Raw genomic sequence first — 18,927 nt, forward strand, 5'->3', positions numbered from 1 at the left:
ATCCTTCCTACTTGCTGTCGGTTCCCTGGTCGGCAGTTTGGGGTTTACTATTTTGTCAGGTTGCTATGGTAGAGGAGGACCTCGTGGACTATGAGGAGGACCCCATGCCAGATCAGGATATTTGGGCATATAATAACCGACCAGCCATGGAACCCTGGGGCAAAGAACAAGCAATAGCGACAGTTGCCTCTAACATACAACCCCACCCGCCGCGCTCAGGGAAGAAGAACCATACGGATGTCAACTTGGCGGACCTTCCGGTTCTTGAATGCCCGCCTCTCTCACCGGCCATGCTCCATCTACTGGGTTCCTGCCTACAGACTTCTCCATCTTTCGACTCACCTCTCCAGACCGCTGCTCAGCTTACCCTGCCTTCGCACTCACCTCCCATTCAACCCTCGAACCCATCATCCATTTCATTGACGTCGGCTAACCCCAAAGGCCCGTAGTGCCCCTCTCGTCCCAGTTTTCACCCCGGATCTTGCAATTTGAACCCCCACTCCCCCATCCTCTCGGGATGCTTCAGCTCCCCGCTTCTACCTGCTCGTTCGGTTGGGTCTACTCAGCAAAGTACCTCTGACCCGTGCCGCAAGCTCCTCAAGGACTTCCCCATCGGAAAGCGCTCAGAAAAATAGAAAAAAGGGAGGTGCCTTCGAGCCATTGACTCCGATATCAACCTAACATTCAGAGAGGACATTCAGATGGCGGATGCTATTGACACTGCCTGTAACGTTCTGGTCAGCCGAGTTCGTGGTCGAACATATTCTATGGAAAGATTAAAGCAATGGACGGAGGAGATTTGGGGATCTCTGCTAAAGGTATTACCAGCTATCAAAGTCCTAGCAAGGGGATGGTTTGCCTTACATTTTCATAGACCTGAATACACCCAATGGATTCTATCCCAATTCAGGCATATAGAGTTGGCACATATTCTGCTGAAGCATTGGGATCCACTGTTTGACCCGGAGAGAGAACAATTGGGCGTCGGGCTTATTTGGGTTCGACTACCGGGCTTGCCCATGCAATTCTGGACACCTCAAGTTTTCAAGCACATAGGAGATGCGTTGGGCACCTATCTTGAGCATGATAAATCCTATGAGCAAACTGGAATTATGACCATGGCTAGAATCCTTGTTCATCTCGACACCAGGGCTGGGCTGGAGGAGAAAATTACCCTGCATCGCAGACACTTTTCACGCAAGCAGCTGCTGGATTATGAAGGAGTCCCATTTCGATGTCGTAGATGTCACAAAGTCGGCCATCTGTACAAGGACTGCCCTCTACTTTCTGGAGTGACTTTGGAAAATACGAAAGGTACTAGACAACAACCATTTGTGGAACAAAATAGAGGTGATATCAATTAGGGAGAAGGTGATCTGATTCATAGTGAGGCCCCTGTGAATGCGGAACCTGAAGGCTCTAAGAAGACGAACAACAGAAGGAAGGCTTCATCGACTCCTGCACCACCTTGCACCCGGTCCAAGACAGCGGAGGTTGCATCATCTGCTCCGGGGAAAGAAATGCAATTGCTGACCGGCTCTTGAAAGAAGCGGTGGATCATCCTCTAGGCGATTGGTTGATCAAGGAATTCTCTCCCATAGGGACACACAGATTTTATCACAGACCATATATAGATGGACCACTTCAGTGAGGCAATGGCTTCAATCAGCAATTTTGATGAACATAATAATTTTGCTTATATTCTTGTATATATCTCAGTATATCACAATATGATCTCATGTACAGCAACTATGCACTTTTTATGATGGACACAGTACCTATCTCAGTATCCCAATGGGGAACCCTATGTATTTATTTTTTGCTTTTTGAACAGTGGTGACCAACCACATTACAACATATGCCTATGGCATCAATAGCATGTAATTTCTTATCAATAGAAATTATGAATTTTCTTCTTCGGAAAAAAGGTAAAAAGATCGATTGAAGGAATCAACCAACGTGAAGGATACAAACAAATTAGTAGCTTAAAGGGAAAAATATCAAACATCAAAGCCAGCACAACCTGAATAAAAGGGACAACAGGAAGTAGTTCAATAGTTGCCCCTATCTTCTTGCATGAAGATCTTTTCTTTTCCTAGAATAAATCTTAATCAATTTTAGGATATTTCTTAAGTTTATTATTGTATAAATAACTCTCTTCTCGAGATGTTATGGGTTCGGAGTTCAAGATTCATAGTTCATCGCTTGTAAAGTCTTGACTGTTAGTACTGCTTTGAACCTGGAAGCCACCTTTGAAGGAAGCTTTTGTAGACACTTGATGTACTTAGTCTTTTTGAAACCTTAATACAAAGCAGAGGATTTTGAATCTGGTTTTACATAGTTTGTGTTATCCTGTAAGTTTTTCCAGTTTTCAATCATCATGTTTTATTTCATATGCTTATGACTTACAGAGATATCTAGGTAGGAACAATTTGTGTTTCAATTGATTCCTATAAGCTTCCGAAGTGATCATCTATTAAGAGATTGGATTAATGCAACTGTATGTGTAGCTAATCCCCTTTAATAAATAAATCATCAACATCTTGTGCAAGCTTGAGTATACTTCCTTGAATCTTTAGAATGTAGTTCAGAAGGTTTTCACACTTATGATGTTCTGTTTTAAAGTCTGGAAACTGTGATAATCATATTTTTTGTTGTCTTCTACTCACCACTATTTTTGATCTATATCACTGTGTAATGATTTATAGCAACCCTTTGTTGAAGTTTTTTTTTTTTGATAAGTAAGAGAAAAACCTTCTATTAAACTGCTCAAATTACATAAAATACAGTGTGCCCCAGACAACAGGGGGGGCAAAAAACCAAGGACTAAAGCTCAAAGTGGTTCCTACTAACAGCTCAAAGTGGTGCCCCGGAGGCGACAATAAAACATCCACGAAATCGAAACCTCATCGTTGCAAACATAACCCCAAACCAATGGCTAACAATCAAAGGGACCCACAATCGTGTTAGGTAAACTTGACTCAGGATAGAGTCAAAGTTGACTAGGTTAAACAGTGATGGTTTTGGGGCATATGGTATTGTGCACCCATAGTCTGCCTGTGGTATTGTATGTAATGGAGCCTATAAAAGGCTGTCAATACTTCATTGTAATGTAGGCCTGGAGGTGAGCGGTGAAGGCTCACTTGGTCGGATTGGCCAGGGTTTTGGCCAATGCTAATAAGATATCATTAGGTTGGGTTTTTCCCCGGATTTGGGGTTTTAACAGATAAACATGTGTGTTTATGTCTTTATAATTGTTGCTGGTTATTTTTATATTTATTCCTATAGGTAATTATTTATCTCTATGCAGTAAATTCTTAACAATTGGTATTAGAGCAAAATGTTGGCTTCAAAGAGACGCTTTTGTTGCCAAGGGTTTTATTGGCCTGGTGAATGAAAGAAATTTGATTCGCTGCACTCATGGAAGTCTCGATCTGAAGATTTGAGTTCAAATATAGGCGCAAATGGTTGGAGAACAGATCCATCATGTGGCAGGCCTGAGCTGCATAGATTTGAGATCCTTGAAAGGGTTTCAAGGTCATGACCACCAAATCGATTTATATATACATGCTTCATGTGGTTTCTCACAAGCAGTTGAAAAATGGTTACAGCCCAAGATGTGGAGAAAGGCGAGGAAGCTGCAATCTGTAGCGACGCCAGTCGATATGATCGCCAAAGATGATAAGTCAGCGAGGGAAGAAACGGAGAGCGTGATAATTGCGGATTTGGGATTCTCTGCTATTGATGGAGATCTGGGGTGTATGGGGAATATGCAGTCATCGGAAGCTTATGGTAGCAATTCGGTTTCGCCGGAGCAGTATCTGGGCTTTCTTTCGAGCAATGCTTCGCCCGAGGGTTTGAATGATGAGATAGAAATGGTGGTGACCGAGACTCATGACGAAAGAACTCCCTCTGAGATTGTCGATTTGGAGAAAACCATGGGAATGTCGAGCAATGGAGTCATAGGTGGCCTGAAATTGGTGCTAGGCCCGGTGTCTGCGTCCTCCACTCCTGGATTTGTGGGCATGAATGGTATGAAGCAGAAAACGCAGGCGAAGGCATGGGAACTTGCATTAAAGGAAAATGAATGGCAATGGACTGATGCGGAGGTGGAGACATTGGCGGTCTACAAGCGTCCAAGGGTGAAACTGTGGTGTTTCTTGTGGGTTGATACTATCATAGATTGTGAAGAAAACTGTGGTTGCAAAGCATATTCAGGTAAACAAGTTGTGGGAAAACATACACGTGAAGCTAAAGCACTAAAGCTGGGATGCATGCAGCTGAAGTTGTATGGCATGTTCTTAGCAATGAGATATGAAGCTGTGGACGTACCACCATCTAAAGGTAAGGTTGACTACTCCAAAGAGCCTACAAATTCGTTGGCATCCAATGATGAGATCGAGAAATATGTGTTGAGATAGCAACAAGCTATAAACCATATATATATATATATATATATGAAGTCAATTTTTACATGTAAATGGGCATACTGCTGTGAGACCTGGTATGGCATGCGTACCCCTTGGTAATCACTGGTAAAGTCTGGGTTAGACCTAGGTGATAGAGGGATGTCGGGTTAACAATACCCCGGGTAAAAACTCTGAGGGGGTTAAGGGCTAGAGTGAGAAGGATTGTCTCACTTAGTAGGTTTGGCTAGAGTTAGTCAAGGAAACCCAAGTCAAGTTTAAGGGGGGAATTGTTAGGTAAACTTGACTCGGGATAGAGTCAAAGTTGGCCAGGTTAAACAATGATGGTTTTGGGGCACATGGTATTATGCACCCATAGTATTCTGCCCGTGGTATTGCATGTAATGGAGCCTATAAAAGGATACCAATACTTCATTGTAATGTAGGCCTGGAGGTGAGTGGTGAAGGCTCACTTGGTTGGATTGGCCAGGGTTTTGGCCAATGCTAATGAGATATCATTAGGTTGGGTTTTTCCCCGGATTTGGGGTTTTCCTCGATAAACATGTGTTTATGTGTTTATAATTGTTGTTGGTTATTTTTATATTTATTCCTCTAGGTAATTATTTATCTCTATGCAGTAAATTCTTAACAAATCATGCAACAAGCATAATCAATCCGAGCCATTGAAAGCAATGTCTCGATCCAATGGCCAGCAGGGATATCGCACGGATGAGAAGCACAGAGGTCAACCGCGTGATGAGAGTAGTTTCCTCTCACCTCTTGATGCCACATGCTACCTCCATAATGGAATTGAATGCGTCCACCATAATACCAGAAACCAACCATGTCCCGCGCGATATACCAAATCCGGTTATGGGGTTTTGCATTCGTGGTTTCGTGGAAAGCCTGAGGCCCATATAGGGAACCACATTGGACTCCACAGCCCCTAGCACACGGACCCAACCGTAGCCCTAAACTAGGTCTAATAAATAGCAACAGGTCTAGAACCCTAAGGTGACAAGCACGATCCATCCCAACCATTGAATACATAATCCCAATCCAACGGTCATTGGGGATATCGCACAAACGAGAAGCGCAGAGGATAACCACGCGATGAGAGTGGTTTTCTCTCACCTCTCGATGCCACGTGTTGCCCACTGAGTGGAATCGCATGCACCTACCAGAATACCAGATACCATTTGAGCCGCCTGTGAAATACCACTTATGGTATTGAGTTCGTGGTTTCGCAAAAAAACTAGAACCTTCCCGAAGCCCTTGCTGAGCCTTCCACCAAGGGTCGCCAACAGAAACTCGTTGATCCAGATACACCCAAGCAGTCTGTTCTCCATCATTGCCTGGCTTTACACCTTCAACAGTCATCCAAGAGATAACAAAATTTTGGAGAGCAACCATAACCCAAAATTTTAAACAAATTAGGTGATGTCATCCTCATTCCTGTCTCCCGTATCCCTACAATTAGCACTGTCCATCCATAACTTCAATCTTTGGTTGCCAGGATGAAACAATCCTCTCGCAGTTTCCCTTTAGGTAACAACTCCCATGCCTTCCGAGAATCCCTGTCCTTATTGGCCACACCTCCGTTGGCCAACTGATCTGCAAGCATATTTGCCTTCCTTCTAACATGAACAAATCTAATTGTTTTAAGGGTTTGCAAGTGAGAGTGGATACGATTAAAAACCTGCAGCAGCTTCCAGTGCTTCGACACTTTATCTGGTGAAGTTCCATTGTGAATCTTCTTGGCTGCTCTGATGACTAAATCCGAATCTGCTTCAATGATAACATTCTATAAATTTGCCTCCACTAGGATTTCCAAGCATTGATCTAAAGCCAGCAGTTCAGCCATGTTATTGGTACCCTTTTCCAAGTGGCCATGGAATATGTATTTTATGTGCCCCTGAGCATCTCTTATTGCACCCCCAAAGCCAACTTCCACCAGATTTCCCTTAGAAGCTCCATCAATGTTTACTTTAAAGAAGCCCTGAGGAGGGGGCTACCATCTACTGGCCCCTGTACTGATTGTTCTCACTTCCTTCCTTATTCCTTGAGGATTGATGGATTGAAGACCCAAATTAAGAATAATAATCTCCTCGTGAGGCAGAGGAGGATTCATGGGGATTGTCCTCAAAAGGCTTTTCACTGTTTCTTTAAGTTGTATTAGAATTTGATTGATTATATGCTGGGGTTTGCTAGCTTTATCTGTGAAGATCCGCCTGTTGCGTTCTTTCCAAACATTCCAGATAACAAAGCCTAGTACTAGAATCCAGGCTTTGTTGATGATCTCATTTTCTGAGAAGTTCTTCCTCCAGTTCTTCAGGGTGTTGGATATGCTAAGCCCATCCCTATCGGTTTGTTGGAAGCTAGAGGCCACCCAGTCCCAAATCTTAGCAGAAAAGGAGCAGAGGTTGAGTAGGTGTTCAATCGTTTCCTCATGTGAGCCACATAGGTGACATTTGGAAGGGCCAATGAAACCTTTCTTTAGGAGGTTTTCCCAAGTTAGGATCTTCTTTAGATGCACAAGCCAGATAAATAGCTTTATTTTCATCCAGTGAGGAGTTTGCCATAGTTCCTTCCAGACTTTATCAACATTTACACAGTTGAATCCTTTGCTTGATTGTTTTGCCTCTTTGAGGTTAAAGTTACCTTCGTTATTCTTCCCCCATCTTAATTGGTCATATGAGGAGGAAACCAGAATCTGTCTGTGCTTTAAGTCCATGGTGAGATCCTCTGCCATGGCTTTCAAAGGATTCTCATCACTGTAACTTAGTTCCTTCCACTTCCTCCATTTTTCATTGTCCCTTCCTTGGTCCCAGAAATATTTTACCATTAATAGGCCTTTGCTATCTGTGCCTCTCTTGAGGTCTGCCAAGTCAATCCTGTTGAGGATGGGTTCCTGTTGCCAGCTGTCCTCCCAGAATCAAGCTCCGTCCCCTGCTCAAATTTCCCAAAAACAATGCTACTGAACAACGCTTTTGTTCTCCCAAGCAAGGTTCTAAATGTGTGATCCTCTGATTTGTCCTAACATTCTGATAAGATCCTTTTCCTGCTAGTGCTTGGTGTACTTTTTTTTCCAAAGCTTAGCCCAGGGGGCATTCGGCTTCTTGATCCATTGCCACCAAAGCTTAGCTCCCGAGGCTTTACTAAGAGTTTCCGGATCATGCAGCCCCAAGCCACCATGGATTTTGGGCTTTTAGATCTTGTCCGAGGCAACTAAGGCCCACTTTTTTTTCTCTTCCCCTCTACCCCATAGAAATTCCCTTTGAATGTTCCTTATCTACTGCTTAATACCTTGAGGTGCAGGGATAGCTACAAACATGAAAATGGGAATAGCTTGCAAGACCGCCTATGTGAGCACAAGACGCCTTGCTAAGTTTAAAGATCTGCAAGTCCATTTTCTGATTTGTCCTGAAGTTTATTTAAAATTGGTTCCCAGATTTTCTTGCTGAGAGATTTATTAGTAAGAGGAATGCCAAGGTATTTGGAAGGCAACTGGTCCCTTTGAAAACCCAGAATTCTGGTAATGTTTCTCTGTATAGCAATATTTGTGTTAAAGAAAAAAACTTTGGACTTGTTTTGGCTTACCTCTGTGCCTGCTGCCATAGCAAATTTGTTTAAAATATCTTTGATTTCCCTTGCTTCCCTGACTGTGGGTATGCCCTGTAGCATACTGTCATCCAAAAATTGCTGGTGAGTATTAGCTTCTCCATCTGGGGTGAGCTTGATCCCCTGAATACGACCTTTAACATTTTCCCTTCTGATTGCCCTACCTAGTCCTTCCATCATGAGCAAAAAGAGGAAAGGGGAGAGAGGGTCGCCTTGTCTGAGCCCTCTGGAAGGTGTGAATGTGTTTGAAGGGGCTCCATTAAGCAAAATGGAAAAGCTGGTCGTGGTGACTAGTGCCATGACCCATCTTATCCAATTTTGGTCAAAGCCATATGCTTTCAAAGTAGCTCTGATATAAGACTAGCTGAGTTTGTCGTAGGCTTTAACAATGTCCAACTGAATAATCATGCCTGATTGCTTGTTGCTTTTAAGAGAGTGTACCACCTCATGTGCTTGGATGATGTTGTTGAGTATTTGTCGTCCTTCCACATAGCCTATTTTCTCTTCCGAGATGAGGGAAGGTAGTAGGTGCTTGAGTCTATTGGCTACCACTTTGGAGATGATTTTATACACCACATTACATAAAGCTATAGGTCTAAATCCATCCGGAGTCATGGAATTTTCCTTTTTGGGGATCAAAGCTATGAAGGAAGCATTCAGTGCTTTCAGAATCTTTTTGTATTTGCTTGAATCTTCCACAACCTCGAGGATATCCTGTTTGACTGTATCCCAGCAGGCTTTGAAGAAATCAACATTGAAACCATCCGGGCCTGGTGCTTTACCACTTTGCATTTCCTTGATCACCTCACTGACCTCCTCCTCCGAGACTGGCCTATTGAGATTGTGGTTGTCCTCTCTAGTGACCAACTTGGGGATATACTGGGTAAACTGATTAATAAACCTAGATTTATCCTCCATTGGCTCCTTTGCAATATTAGAGAAGTGTTGTACTAGATTTGATTCCATGTCCTTATGGGAGACAAGCTCAACACCCTGAGAATCCTTAATTTTTGTGATTCTATTCTGTGCCCTGTGAGCTAGAGTGGATTTGTGGAAGAACTTAGTATTTCTTTCTCCCTCTTTCATCCATTGAATCCTGGATTTATGTATCCAGAAAGTTTCCTCTTGTAAGCATCGCTCCTCCCATTCTTCCTGCAAAGAATTAGTTAGCTTTTGCCTCTCTTCATTGAAGCCCTCTATGGTATTGATTTGATTGATTTCCTGGAGTTTCTGTTTAGTCTCAATTCTAGTCTTGAGGATATCACCAAATTCCTTTTTGCTCCAAGCTTTAAGTTTGGATTTAATATATTTCAGTCTCTGTTGGAGCATGTACATTTTAGTGCCCTGCATATTCAAATCATCTTTCCACCATTTGTTAATGTTACTGGTGAATTTGGGGTGTAAGAGCCAGGCATTCTCGAACTTGAAGGGCCTGTTCCTCGGAGTGCCCATAAAGGTATCTTCTAGCTAAACTGGCCAATGATCTGAACCTCCAAAGGGCAGAATGGACACTGTGATTGCTGGTCCTGTGAGGAGGAGATCCTCAAAGACAATAAATCTATCAAGTTTTGAAGCCACTTGAGAAGCCCCTGCCCTTTTGTTGTTCCACGTGAAGGTTCCATTTATTGTCTCTATGTCCACTAGTCCTGTGTTCGTGATGAAATCTTGGAAGGATTTAGAATCTCTGCCTAAATGTCTAGTGCCTCCTTTTTTTTTGAAAGAGATCTTATCATATTGAAATCACCTGCAACTATCCAAGGCATGTTGGGATATCGTGCTCTTAGATTTCCCATGGAGTTAAGAAGCTTGAGTTTATCTACTTGCTTCTGAGGTCCATAAACATTTGTTATCATATATGTTTCCTTATCACCTACTGGGTTGCACACCAAAGATAGATAGTTCCTGGAAGCTTCAGCATCCAGGATTCCAAATTTCTATGGATCCCACAGTGTAAGAATCCCACCTGCCGAGTTTTCTGCCTTGACCTCTAAATACTCATACTTGATTAACCAATTATTATGAATTTCTCTTATTTTCTCCATTGAACATTTGGTATCCTGAATAAAGACCATGTATAGTTTTTCTTCTTTAATTCTGTTACTCAGATTCCTTTGTTTCCTTCTACTGCCTAAACCTCTAATGTTCCATGTTGTAAGCTTCATTAAGAAAGGTTAGTAAAGGAATAGCTGGTAAGATATTTCCTCTTACCTGAGTTAATCAGTAGTTTTCCACATTTGTTTAACAATTCATTCTGCCTTTTCCTTTTTCTTTTCCTTCTTGAGTTCTTTGGAGATTGTGCTTGTAAGTTTTCCATAGTTTTGACCCCACTTTGCTCTTGGTTTTCGTGGCTTCTTTTGACACCCGTTCCCTTCGATTGTGCCCTCCATAGAAAGAGTTGTTGAACTCGATCATAGTCTTCTTTTAATAAGGATTCCACTCCTTTGTTCCTGCCTTGTTCCAGAAATAGTTCTAGATCCAGATTTTCCCTGTCTAGAATCTCCTGTAGTTAATGGTCCTCTGTTCCTGCCTCACTTGGAGTCATCTCATGATCTTTATTGATTTCCATGCATCTTGGTAGATCCTCCTTCTACTGTTTGTTTTCTATGATATCCTCCATTTCATCTTCCGTTTCCTGCTCCTTGGATGTGTTCTCCCTGTCGTGGACTGTCTCCACATTCCCCTCTACTTCCTCTAGGATTTTGAAACTATTGTGTCTTGTATTTTTGTCTTCACTGCTTTTCTTGTGTGGCCGTTTACCTCTTTTCCCTTTGGCCCCAACTTTGGTAAAACCCTCGTGATCTCTATCCAAAGATGTTTTCCCATTACCTTCCATATTGTTTGTTAGGCAGTCTCTAAACAGATGGCTGTGTTCATGACATTTGCAGCATCTGAATGGTATGTGATCATAGTCCACTGTTTGCACCCAACCTTCATCATATACCTCTAAAATTATTGCTTCCAGAAAGGCTCCAGATATATCCATTTTCACACATATTCGGGCAAAGGAGGTGTATTTACCTTTTAGAGTTGCCTCTGCTATCTTTAGAAAATGCCCCAGCTTGTTGCCTATGGTTTTCAAAGATTCTAGTAGCCAGTAATCCATAGGTAGTGAGTATAGTCTGATCCAAACTGGTACAGATGTAAATGTTTCACTTTCCGGGACAAAGTTCATCATCCATGGCCACATATAGAGTCCTGCCGCAACATAAAAATAAGGCCCCCCTTCAAACGCTCTGTCTTTGTCCTCTAGGTTCGTGAACACCACCGTGAAGAAGCCATTAGAACTCAGATGTAGATGTATTTCTCCCTTTGGCTTCCAATGGCTTCTAATCCAGATGTGTAAAGCCCTCTTCGTTGGCCATAATCCCATGAACTTGCAGATGATCGCATGTTCTTTCATATGGTCCCTGTGCACTTGAATCACAGGATCACTCAATATGACCTGGGGAATGATGCTCGATTTGGGTTTGCAAACTCCTGTAGTTCCTGTGGAAGTCGTTTTTCCATTAACACCTTCCTTCTCCTTTCATTTACTTGTTTCCTGTTGATTCCCTTCATGATCCTGAAATTAGTTTCTTCCAACTGTCTCCTTGCCTCTGACTTCTGAAATCTTTCCCGATGATTTTTTGAAATGCTTCCCTCCTGCTTCCTTGCCTCCTTCTGTGACTACTTGACTGTAGGAGGGAGTGACGCTCCCCCCTACACATCCCGCCATGGAAGCCTAATGCAAAACCTTAGCGCCGACTTCGGTTCTCGTTTAAGTTGCAGAGCTCACCCCCCACCTTGAATCCCTACAACTAACTATCAGCTCATGCGTGGATGTAATTGCTTTCCCAAAACAAAAAACCCTTTGTTGAAGTATTAATATAACCCAAAGGATTAATTACTTTAATTCCACACCTGTCTTCTTTCATTGGTCTTCCAAAAACTAAAACTAAAAACCCCAAAACAATTATTTTAGATGCTCTGGCATTGGTAGCCTGACCTACTACTATCTCAGAGGTACAACACAACCCAAAAAAGCTAGCCTTGAAAGAAGTAATCTGAAACTATAATCTAGATATACTTCTCCTTCAAGAAACCCTGGGAGCAGGCGAAGAGGTCTCCAAAACATTATAAAAAATTCTGCCAAGCTGGATCATCCAGGTCTTGGATGCCAAAGGCAATTCTGGGGGCCTAGCCATGGATTTTAAGAAAGAGAAATTTAAAGGCCTAAATTCCTTGGGGATGGATGTTTACTCCCAAGAACTCTGCACCTCTCTGCTGATAGTAAACATTTATGGACTCTGCTAGGGAAGAGCCCTCTTTTGGAATACCCTTCTCTCCAAGTCCTCTATGAACAACCCCAACCTAGTAATCGGGGGAGACTTAAAATTCTCCATATGCTCCTCTGAAACCTGGGGCCCCTCGGCAAAAGAATATCAACTATCTGACTTTTTCACCAACCTCTTCAGAGACAACAAATTATTGGACATTAACTTGTTGAAGATAATGTTGGCATTATGGCACAGGTGTTGTCCTTGATGGCAACTCACTCTGGTGATAGATCATAGTTTATGCACTTAGAAAGAAGAAAAAGATATATACGCAGGTTAACCTTGACGAAGCCATGTCTGCATGCGGGTTAGACGTTCCAAAGTCACGTATGCGTATACACGCACTTTAACGCAAGGAAAAGCATGTACATGTGGGAGAAATTATTTTTGGTACGTGGTATTCAGTCCTTGGTATTTGAACCTATGGTTTTGGGCCATGGTATCTCGTCAAAAGTGTTGATCCCAAGTATTGGGTCCATGGTATTGTTTTGTTATGGTTTTGGACCGTGGTATTGTGAAAGGCCTAAGACTATAAAAGAGGAAGGAGATCATTTGGCAATAGTTCATGGGAATTATTGAATATCTGATAAAGTTCTAGATCTGGAATATTGGTGACTGGGTTATGGTGCAGATCTAGATCTGAATGAAGGAAGAACCTGAGTGCAAAGAGAAGGATAAGTTCTATTGATGGGTCATAATCTTAAGGCTTGAATAATAATACCTTTGTAAGATTTTGATCCATTATATGTGGCACATGCTTGATCTATAAATCTGGTAATCTGGGTTAATTAATGTCTGAATATTTGAAAGAGTGAATTATCCTTTATAGATTTGTACGTAGGTTCAGTGAAGCGAAGGCGCATATACACGCTGGTTCTGTGAGTAAAAACAGTGTATACGCAGGTTGGTCTAAACACAGAATCTTTTGCACACAGGTTTCGGGTTATTGAAGTAGCGTACATCTCTTGAGTTGTGTTCTAGCTGCTTCTGTTTATTGCTACAGTGTTCTGGGTTCAGAATTTGGTGTGTGGTTACTGTTACTGTGTTCTGGGTACAACTGTTAGAGAAGTGTCTACTTGATTCAGTTCTAATTGGTGAAAAGGAGATTGTTTGATGCAGAAAATTCTTGATGATTGATTGATGTTCATGGATCCAGTCTGAAAATTTATGAAACGTGGTTCCTAGAAGAAAGAGAAGGTTGTAGCCTTCTGTAGGCCAGCACCTACGTACTAGTATCTTGGCTAGTGTAAGATCAAAGGGGGTTGTAGCTCCCTTCCAGGATAAGCTGGAGAATGTGAGAGGGTTGTAGCTCTCTGCAGGTAGCAGCCTGCGTACTGGTAAAATACTGCACCAATATAGGAACATTGTAAAAAGAAGTTTCTAATTAAAATAAGATAGAGACGAATTGTATCAGGTGGTTTTCACCCACATTGGGTTTCCACCTTATATCTTATGTTCTTGTGTGTGATTGTCTTCTGCTCTGTTTCACTGTTTCTAGTTACTGTTTATTTGATTTTGATACACAGATTAATGATCAACATCTGTAAGATAAATTAAATTATAAGTTTGCATGGTATACGCGGGTTTCCTTATACGTAGTTGCGTATATACACAACTTTCACTAACTGAAGTAGCGTATATGATCTGGGTTTGAAAAAGGAAATAATTGACTTGATAATACTGATTCACCCCCCCTCTTAGTATTATTTCCAACAATTGGTATCAGAGCAGGTCCTTCTGAAGAAGCTTGATTACTTGAAGGAAGATCTATCATCATGAACAACTACGAGAGAGAAGCATCGATCAGGCCACCAATTTTTGATGGGACCAACTTCGTCTATTGGAAGGTAAGAGTCACAGCATATCTTCAATCTCTTGGTACAGAAGTCTAGGATATCATAGATATAGGGTACACTTTTCCATCAACAACTCCTACAGATCCGGCTGTTAAGAAGCAATATGAAGGAGATGAACAGGTAAAACGAGCAAAACTTCAAACCCTCAGAATTCAGTATGAAAATATTAGAATGCACAATGATGAAAGTGTGTCTAACTATTTCCTTCGTATAGATGAGATTGTTAATTGTATGAAAAATTTGGGTGAAGAAATAAAAGAGGTTGTTGTGGTTGAAAAGGTTCTAAGATCTTTGTCCTCTAAGTTTGAATCTAAAGTTTCTGCAATAGAAGAAAAAGAGAATCTACGGAACCTTACCATGTCACAGCTGCACGGAATTCTAACTGCTTACGAAATGAGGAAAGGAGGACCATCAGACAGGAGAGAAGCTGCATTCAAGGCTTCAGGCAAAGGAGATTACTATGAGTCAGGACATATGTCAAAGGAAGAGGAAGAATCAAATTTTGTCAAGAACCTTCAACGGGGTGCTGGAAGATTCAGAGGTAAGTTACCTTTCAAATGCTTTGCTTGTGGAAGAGTCGGTCACTATGCTGCCAAATGTCCTCATAAAGATAAGCTTGACAAGGGTAAGGAACCTGTTAGATGGAACAAGAAACAAAATGTAAATAAGAAAAGCTATTACACTCATGAAGATAGTGATGGACTTTCAAATAGTGATGAAGATGAACAAGGTTATAATTATAAACTTTTAATGGCTTTTGAAGATGATGATTTTGTGGATGCTATAGATGAAGAAGGTCTTTATGAAGAGATTTCTAGACTCAAAATTTGTTTAGAAGAGAAGAATGTGATCATAGATACTCTACAATTCCAACTTGCTGAAAAGGAAAAACATCATGAAAAGTTAGAATGTGAAATTGTGGGACTTAGAAAAGAGATTGAGAAAACAAAAGCTCTTAATCTTAGATTTGTTAAAGGATCTGACACTTTAGATGAGATTATCAAAGTGTAGCGTTCTCCACTAATCAAGACAGGTCTGGGATATAATGAAGAATCATCTGAAGCGTATAAGCCATCCACCTCCAAAAGTTATCTTGATGCAGCAAGGAGAAGTGAAAAGGTTGAAAATCAACAGCAAAGGCACAATGCAGCTCACTAGGTAAATCAGGGACAATTTACCTCAAGAATGAACAAAGACTACCAGGTAAATCAGGGGCAATCTACTTTAAGGATGAGCAGAAGCTACAACCAGCCACAGGTAAAACCTTCTCAATTTGCCTCAAGAATGGATATCAATAGAAACTACAATCATTTGGCTGGTAGATTTGATAATCACAGGAATTTCTTCAATGGCCAATGTTTCTCTTGTCATAACTTTGGACACAAAGCAGCTTAGTGTGTTGCCTACAAAACTATCATGACTAGAGAAGCTCAAAAACAGAGGAGTATGACTGGGATCATGGAAAGGACCTACAATAACTTTTCTACTCTTGAAAATGAAACATAATGTTCTATTTGTAACAATTTCGGTCATGAAGATTCTGAATGCAGGAGCAGGTTTCGGCAGACAACTCAAAAGGAGCAAGCCTCAAGTGCCAAAACATGGAGAATGAAAGAACCACAACCAAAAAGATGTGGTATAGCCTTATATGTGGAAGGGCAGGAAAATCAATGGTACATCGACAGTGGATGTTCGAAACAAATGACAGGTGATAAAGAAAAACTTCAGTCATATAGTGCCTTAGAAAAGGAGAAGAAGGTCACTTTTGGAAATGACACCCCTGCTCTCATAAAAGGTAAAGGTTCTGTTCAGTTGAAAAAAAGGGTCAAAGCTGGAAATGTCATGTATGTTTATCGCTTAAAGCATAATCTATTGAGTGTCAGTCAGATGTGCGATCAAGGAACTGAGGTAATATTTCGATCAAATGGATGTAGTGTTCGTGATCTTGATATAGGAAAAATAGTGATCAAAGGCGTAAGAACTCCAAATAATTTATACATATTCAAAGAAGGACAACATCAATGCTGTCTAAGCAAGAATGATGAACACTGGCTATGGCACAGAAGATTGGGGCATCTTAGCTTCTCACAAATAAGGAAAGCATGCAAATACCAAACAGTTTGCGAAAAATTCAAATCATTCAAAGCCTTGGTGGAGAACGAATCAGATCACATAATCAAATGCCTCAGGTCTGATCGAGGAGGAGAATTTACCTCGAATGAATTTTTCGATTTTTGTGAAGAACATGGAATAAGAAGGGAATTCTCTACAACTAGGATTCCTCAACAAAATGGAGTAGTGGAAAGGATGAACAGAACGGTTCAACAAATGGCTCGTGCTATGCTTGATGAGTCTGAAACTCCCGCAACCTTCTGGGGTGAAGCCGCATTTGCTGTAGTTGTTATTCTCAACAAGACAAATGTCTGGGTGACCAGCACTCAAACTCCTCATGAGCTCTGGTATGGTGAGACTCCTAATGTAAAACATTTCAAAATTTTTGGAAGAAAATTCTATATTAAAAATAATGATGAAAATCTTGGCAAGTTTGAACCTAGAGCAGATGAAGGCATTCTCCTTGGTTATTCTCCCCACAGCAAATCATATAAGTGTTACAACAAAAGACTTGGAAGAATTGTTGACAACATTGATGTAGTGGTTGATGAAGAAGGAAACATTCCTAGGCAAGTGAATTCCGAAGATTTCGAAGATGATGAGGACTATCCTTCAACATCAAATCAGACTTATGATGAAGAAGAAGCTCAAGAAGCACCAGAGGAACAGATAAGGATAGAAGAGAAGACTCCATCCAGATACGTTCAAAAGAATCATCCAAAAACTCAAATTCTGGGGCAGAAAGAGGCAGGTATACAAATAAGAAGAACAATTGCAGAAGCCTCAAGCTATTTGGCATTGCTCTCCTCCACTGAACCACAAAATGTAAAAGAGGCATGCAAAGATGAATGCTGGGTCAAGGCAATGGATGAATAACTTGAGCAGATTGAAAAAAATAACACTTGGGAGTTGGTTCCTAGACCAAAAGATAAGAATGTCATAGGGACAAAATGGATATTCAAAAACAAGTTGAATGAAAATGGGGAAGTTATTAGAAACAAGGCCAAACTTGTTTGTAAAGGGTATGCTCAACAAGAAGGAATAGACTTTGAAGAAACTTTTGCTCCCGTTGCTAGACTTGAGGCCATCCGAATGTTCCTTGCTCTCTCAAGCTTTCAGAAGTTCAAAGTATTTCAAATGGACGTGAAATCAACTTTTCTGAATGGAGACTTAGAAGAAGAAGTGTATATTGAACAACCAGATGGATTCATCCTTGGAAATGATCCAAAACTTGTATGCAGACTTAAGAAGGCTCTCTATGGTCTTAAACAAGCTCCAAGGGCTTGGTACTATCGTCTGGACAAATATCTTCATCAACAAGGTTTCTCAAAAGGATCAGCAGATAGCAATCTTTATATAAAAATTGAAAATAACAAATTGCTAATACTTGTTGTGTATGTTGATGATATCATCTTTGGCAGCAATGAAGAAGCTATGAGTCAAAACTTTGCCTTGGTGATGCAGAAAGAATTCAAAATGTCCTTGCTTGGAGAACTGACATATTTTCTTGGATTACAAATCCAACAAAATGAAGGCGGTATCTTTTTATCTCAAACCAAGTACCTCAAGCAGATTTTGAAGAAGTATGGCATGGAAGATTCGAAACCAGTATGTACCCCTATGGTTACAGGATGCAGCCTCAGTGCAAATGATGAATCAGCAGCAGTGCATCAACCAACTTATAGATCCATGATTGGAAGTCTGCTCTATTTAACAGGTACCCGACCAGACATCATGCATGCAGTGGGAATGGTTGGAAGATTTCAGGCAAATCCTAAGGAAACTCATCTTTAGGTAGTAAAGAGAATTTTCAAGTATCTTCAAGGAACTCAAAACTATGGCCTATGGTATCCTAGAGATACAAATCTCACTCTTCATGCTTATACAAATGCAGATTGGGCTAGAACCGTGGATGACAGGAAAAGCACTAGTGGTGGTGCATTCTTTATGGGTTCCAGATTAGTATCTTGGTTCAGCAAGAAACAAAGTTCGATTGCTTTATCTATAGCTGAAGCAAAGTATGTGGCTGCTGCATCTTGTTGCACACAACTCCTTTGGATGATGCAAACTTTGCAGGATTTTCAAATCACTTGTACTCCACCTATCTCCATCTTTTGTGATAATACAAGTGCCATCAGTATCTCAAAGAATCCTGTCATGCACTCAAAGACTAAACACATACCGATCAAGTATCACTTTCTTCGGGAACAAGTGTTGGAACAAAAGGTCAAATTGGAGTATGTTCCCTCTAAGGAACAAGTTGCTGATATTCTCACCAAACCACTACCCAGAGAAACTTTTGAATACCTCAGGCAGAAGCTGGGAGTAGTTGATGCATCATCTTGCTGTTGAAACTTGTTTGTTTCAGAGAAAAGTGGGTGTACGCGAGTTGCCTGAGGAGGATCCGCGTACATACGCCGGTTTATACAGAGACAGTTGCGTATATGGTAGTTTGAAAGAAATTAGTAGGGACAGACTTTGATTGAAGAGAGTCTGATATGGGTCTGACAGAGTCCATCTAGCACAGGTTCAAGGGGAGCAGATAATCTTCTAATAATGCATTGTTGGAATTATCTTAGAAGTTTTTGGTTCTAGTACACAGCTGTTGTTGGTTTC

General features: G+C 41.2%; 1 protein-coding gene across 1 annotated transcript; it reads left to right on the plus strand.

Annotated features, from left to right (window-relative positions):
• The first annotated feature begins 701 nt into the window (after positions 1-701).
• On the plus strand, positions 702-1,364 carry LOC149164165 (uncharacterized). Its single transcript, XM_089429386.1, has one exon. The coding sequence runs from the start codon at positions 702-704 to the stop codon at positions 1,362-1,364; it is 663 nt and encodes a 220-aa protein (XP_089285512.1).
• Positions 1,365-18,927: the final 17,563 nt, after the last annotated feature.

Source organism: Pinus tabuliformis, chromosome 5_1 (assembly GCF_031772625.1).
Source record: "Pinus tabuliformis cultivar Carrire ecotype Pingquan chromosome 5_1, CPIR1, whole genome shotgun sequence".
Lineage (NCBI taxonomy): Eukaryota > Viridiplantae > Streptophyta > Pinopsida > Pinales > Pinaceae > Pinus > Pinus tabuliformis.

What these genes read in the sequence shown, in the direction of transcription:
- LOC149164165 (XM_089429386.1), top strand. Translation starts at nt 702, where the DNA reads ATGGCGGATGCTATTGACACTGCCTGTAACGTTCTGGTCAGCCGAGTT.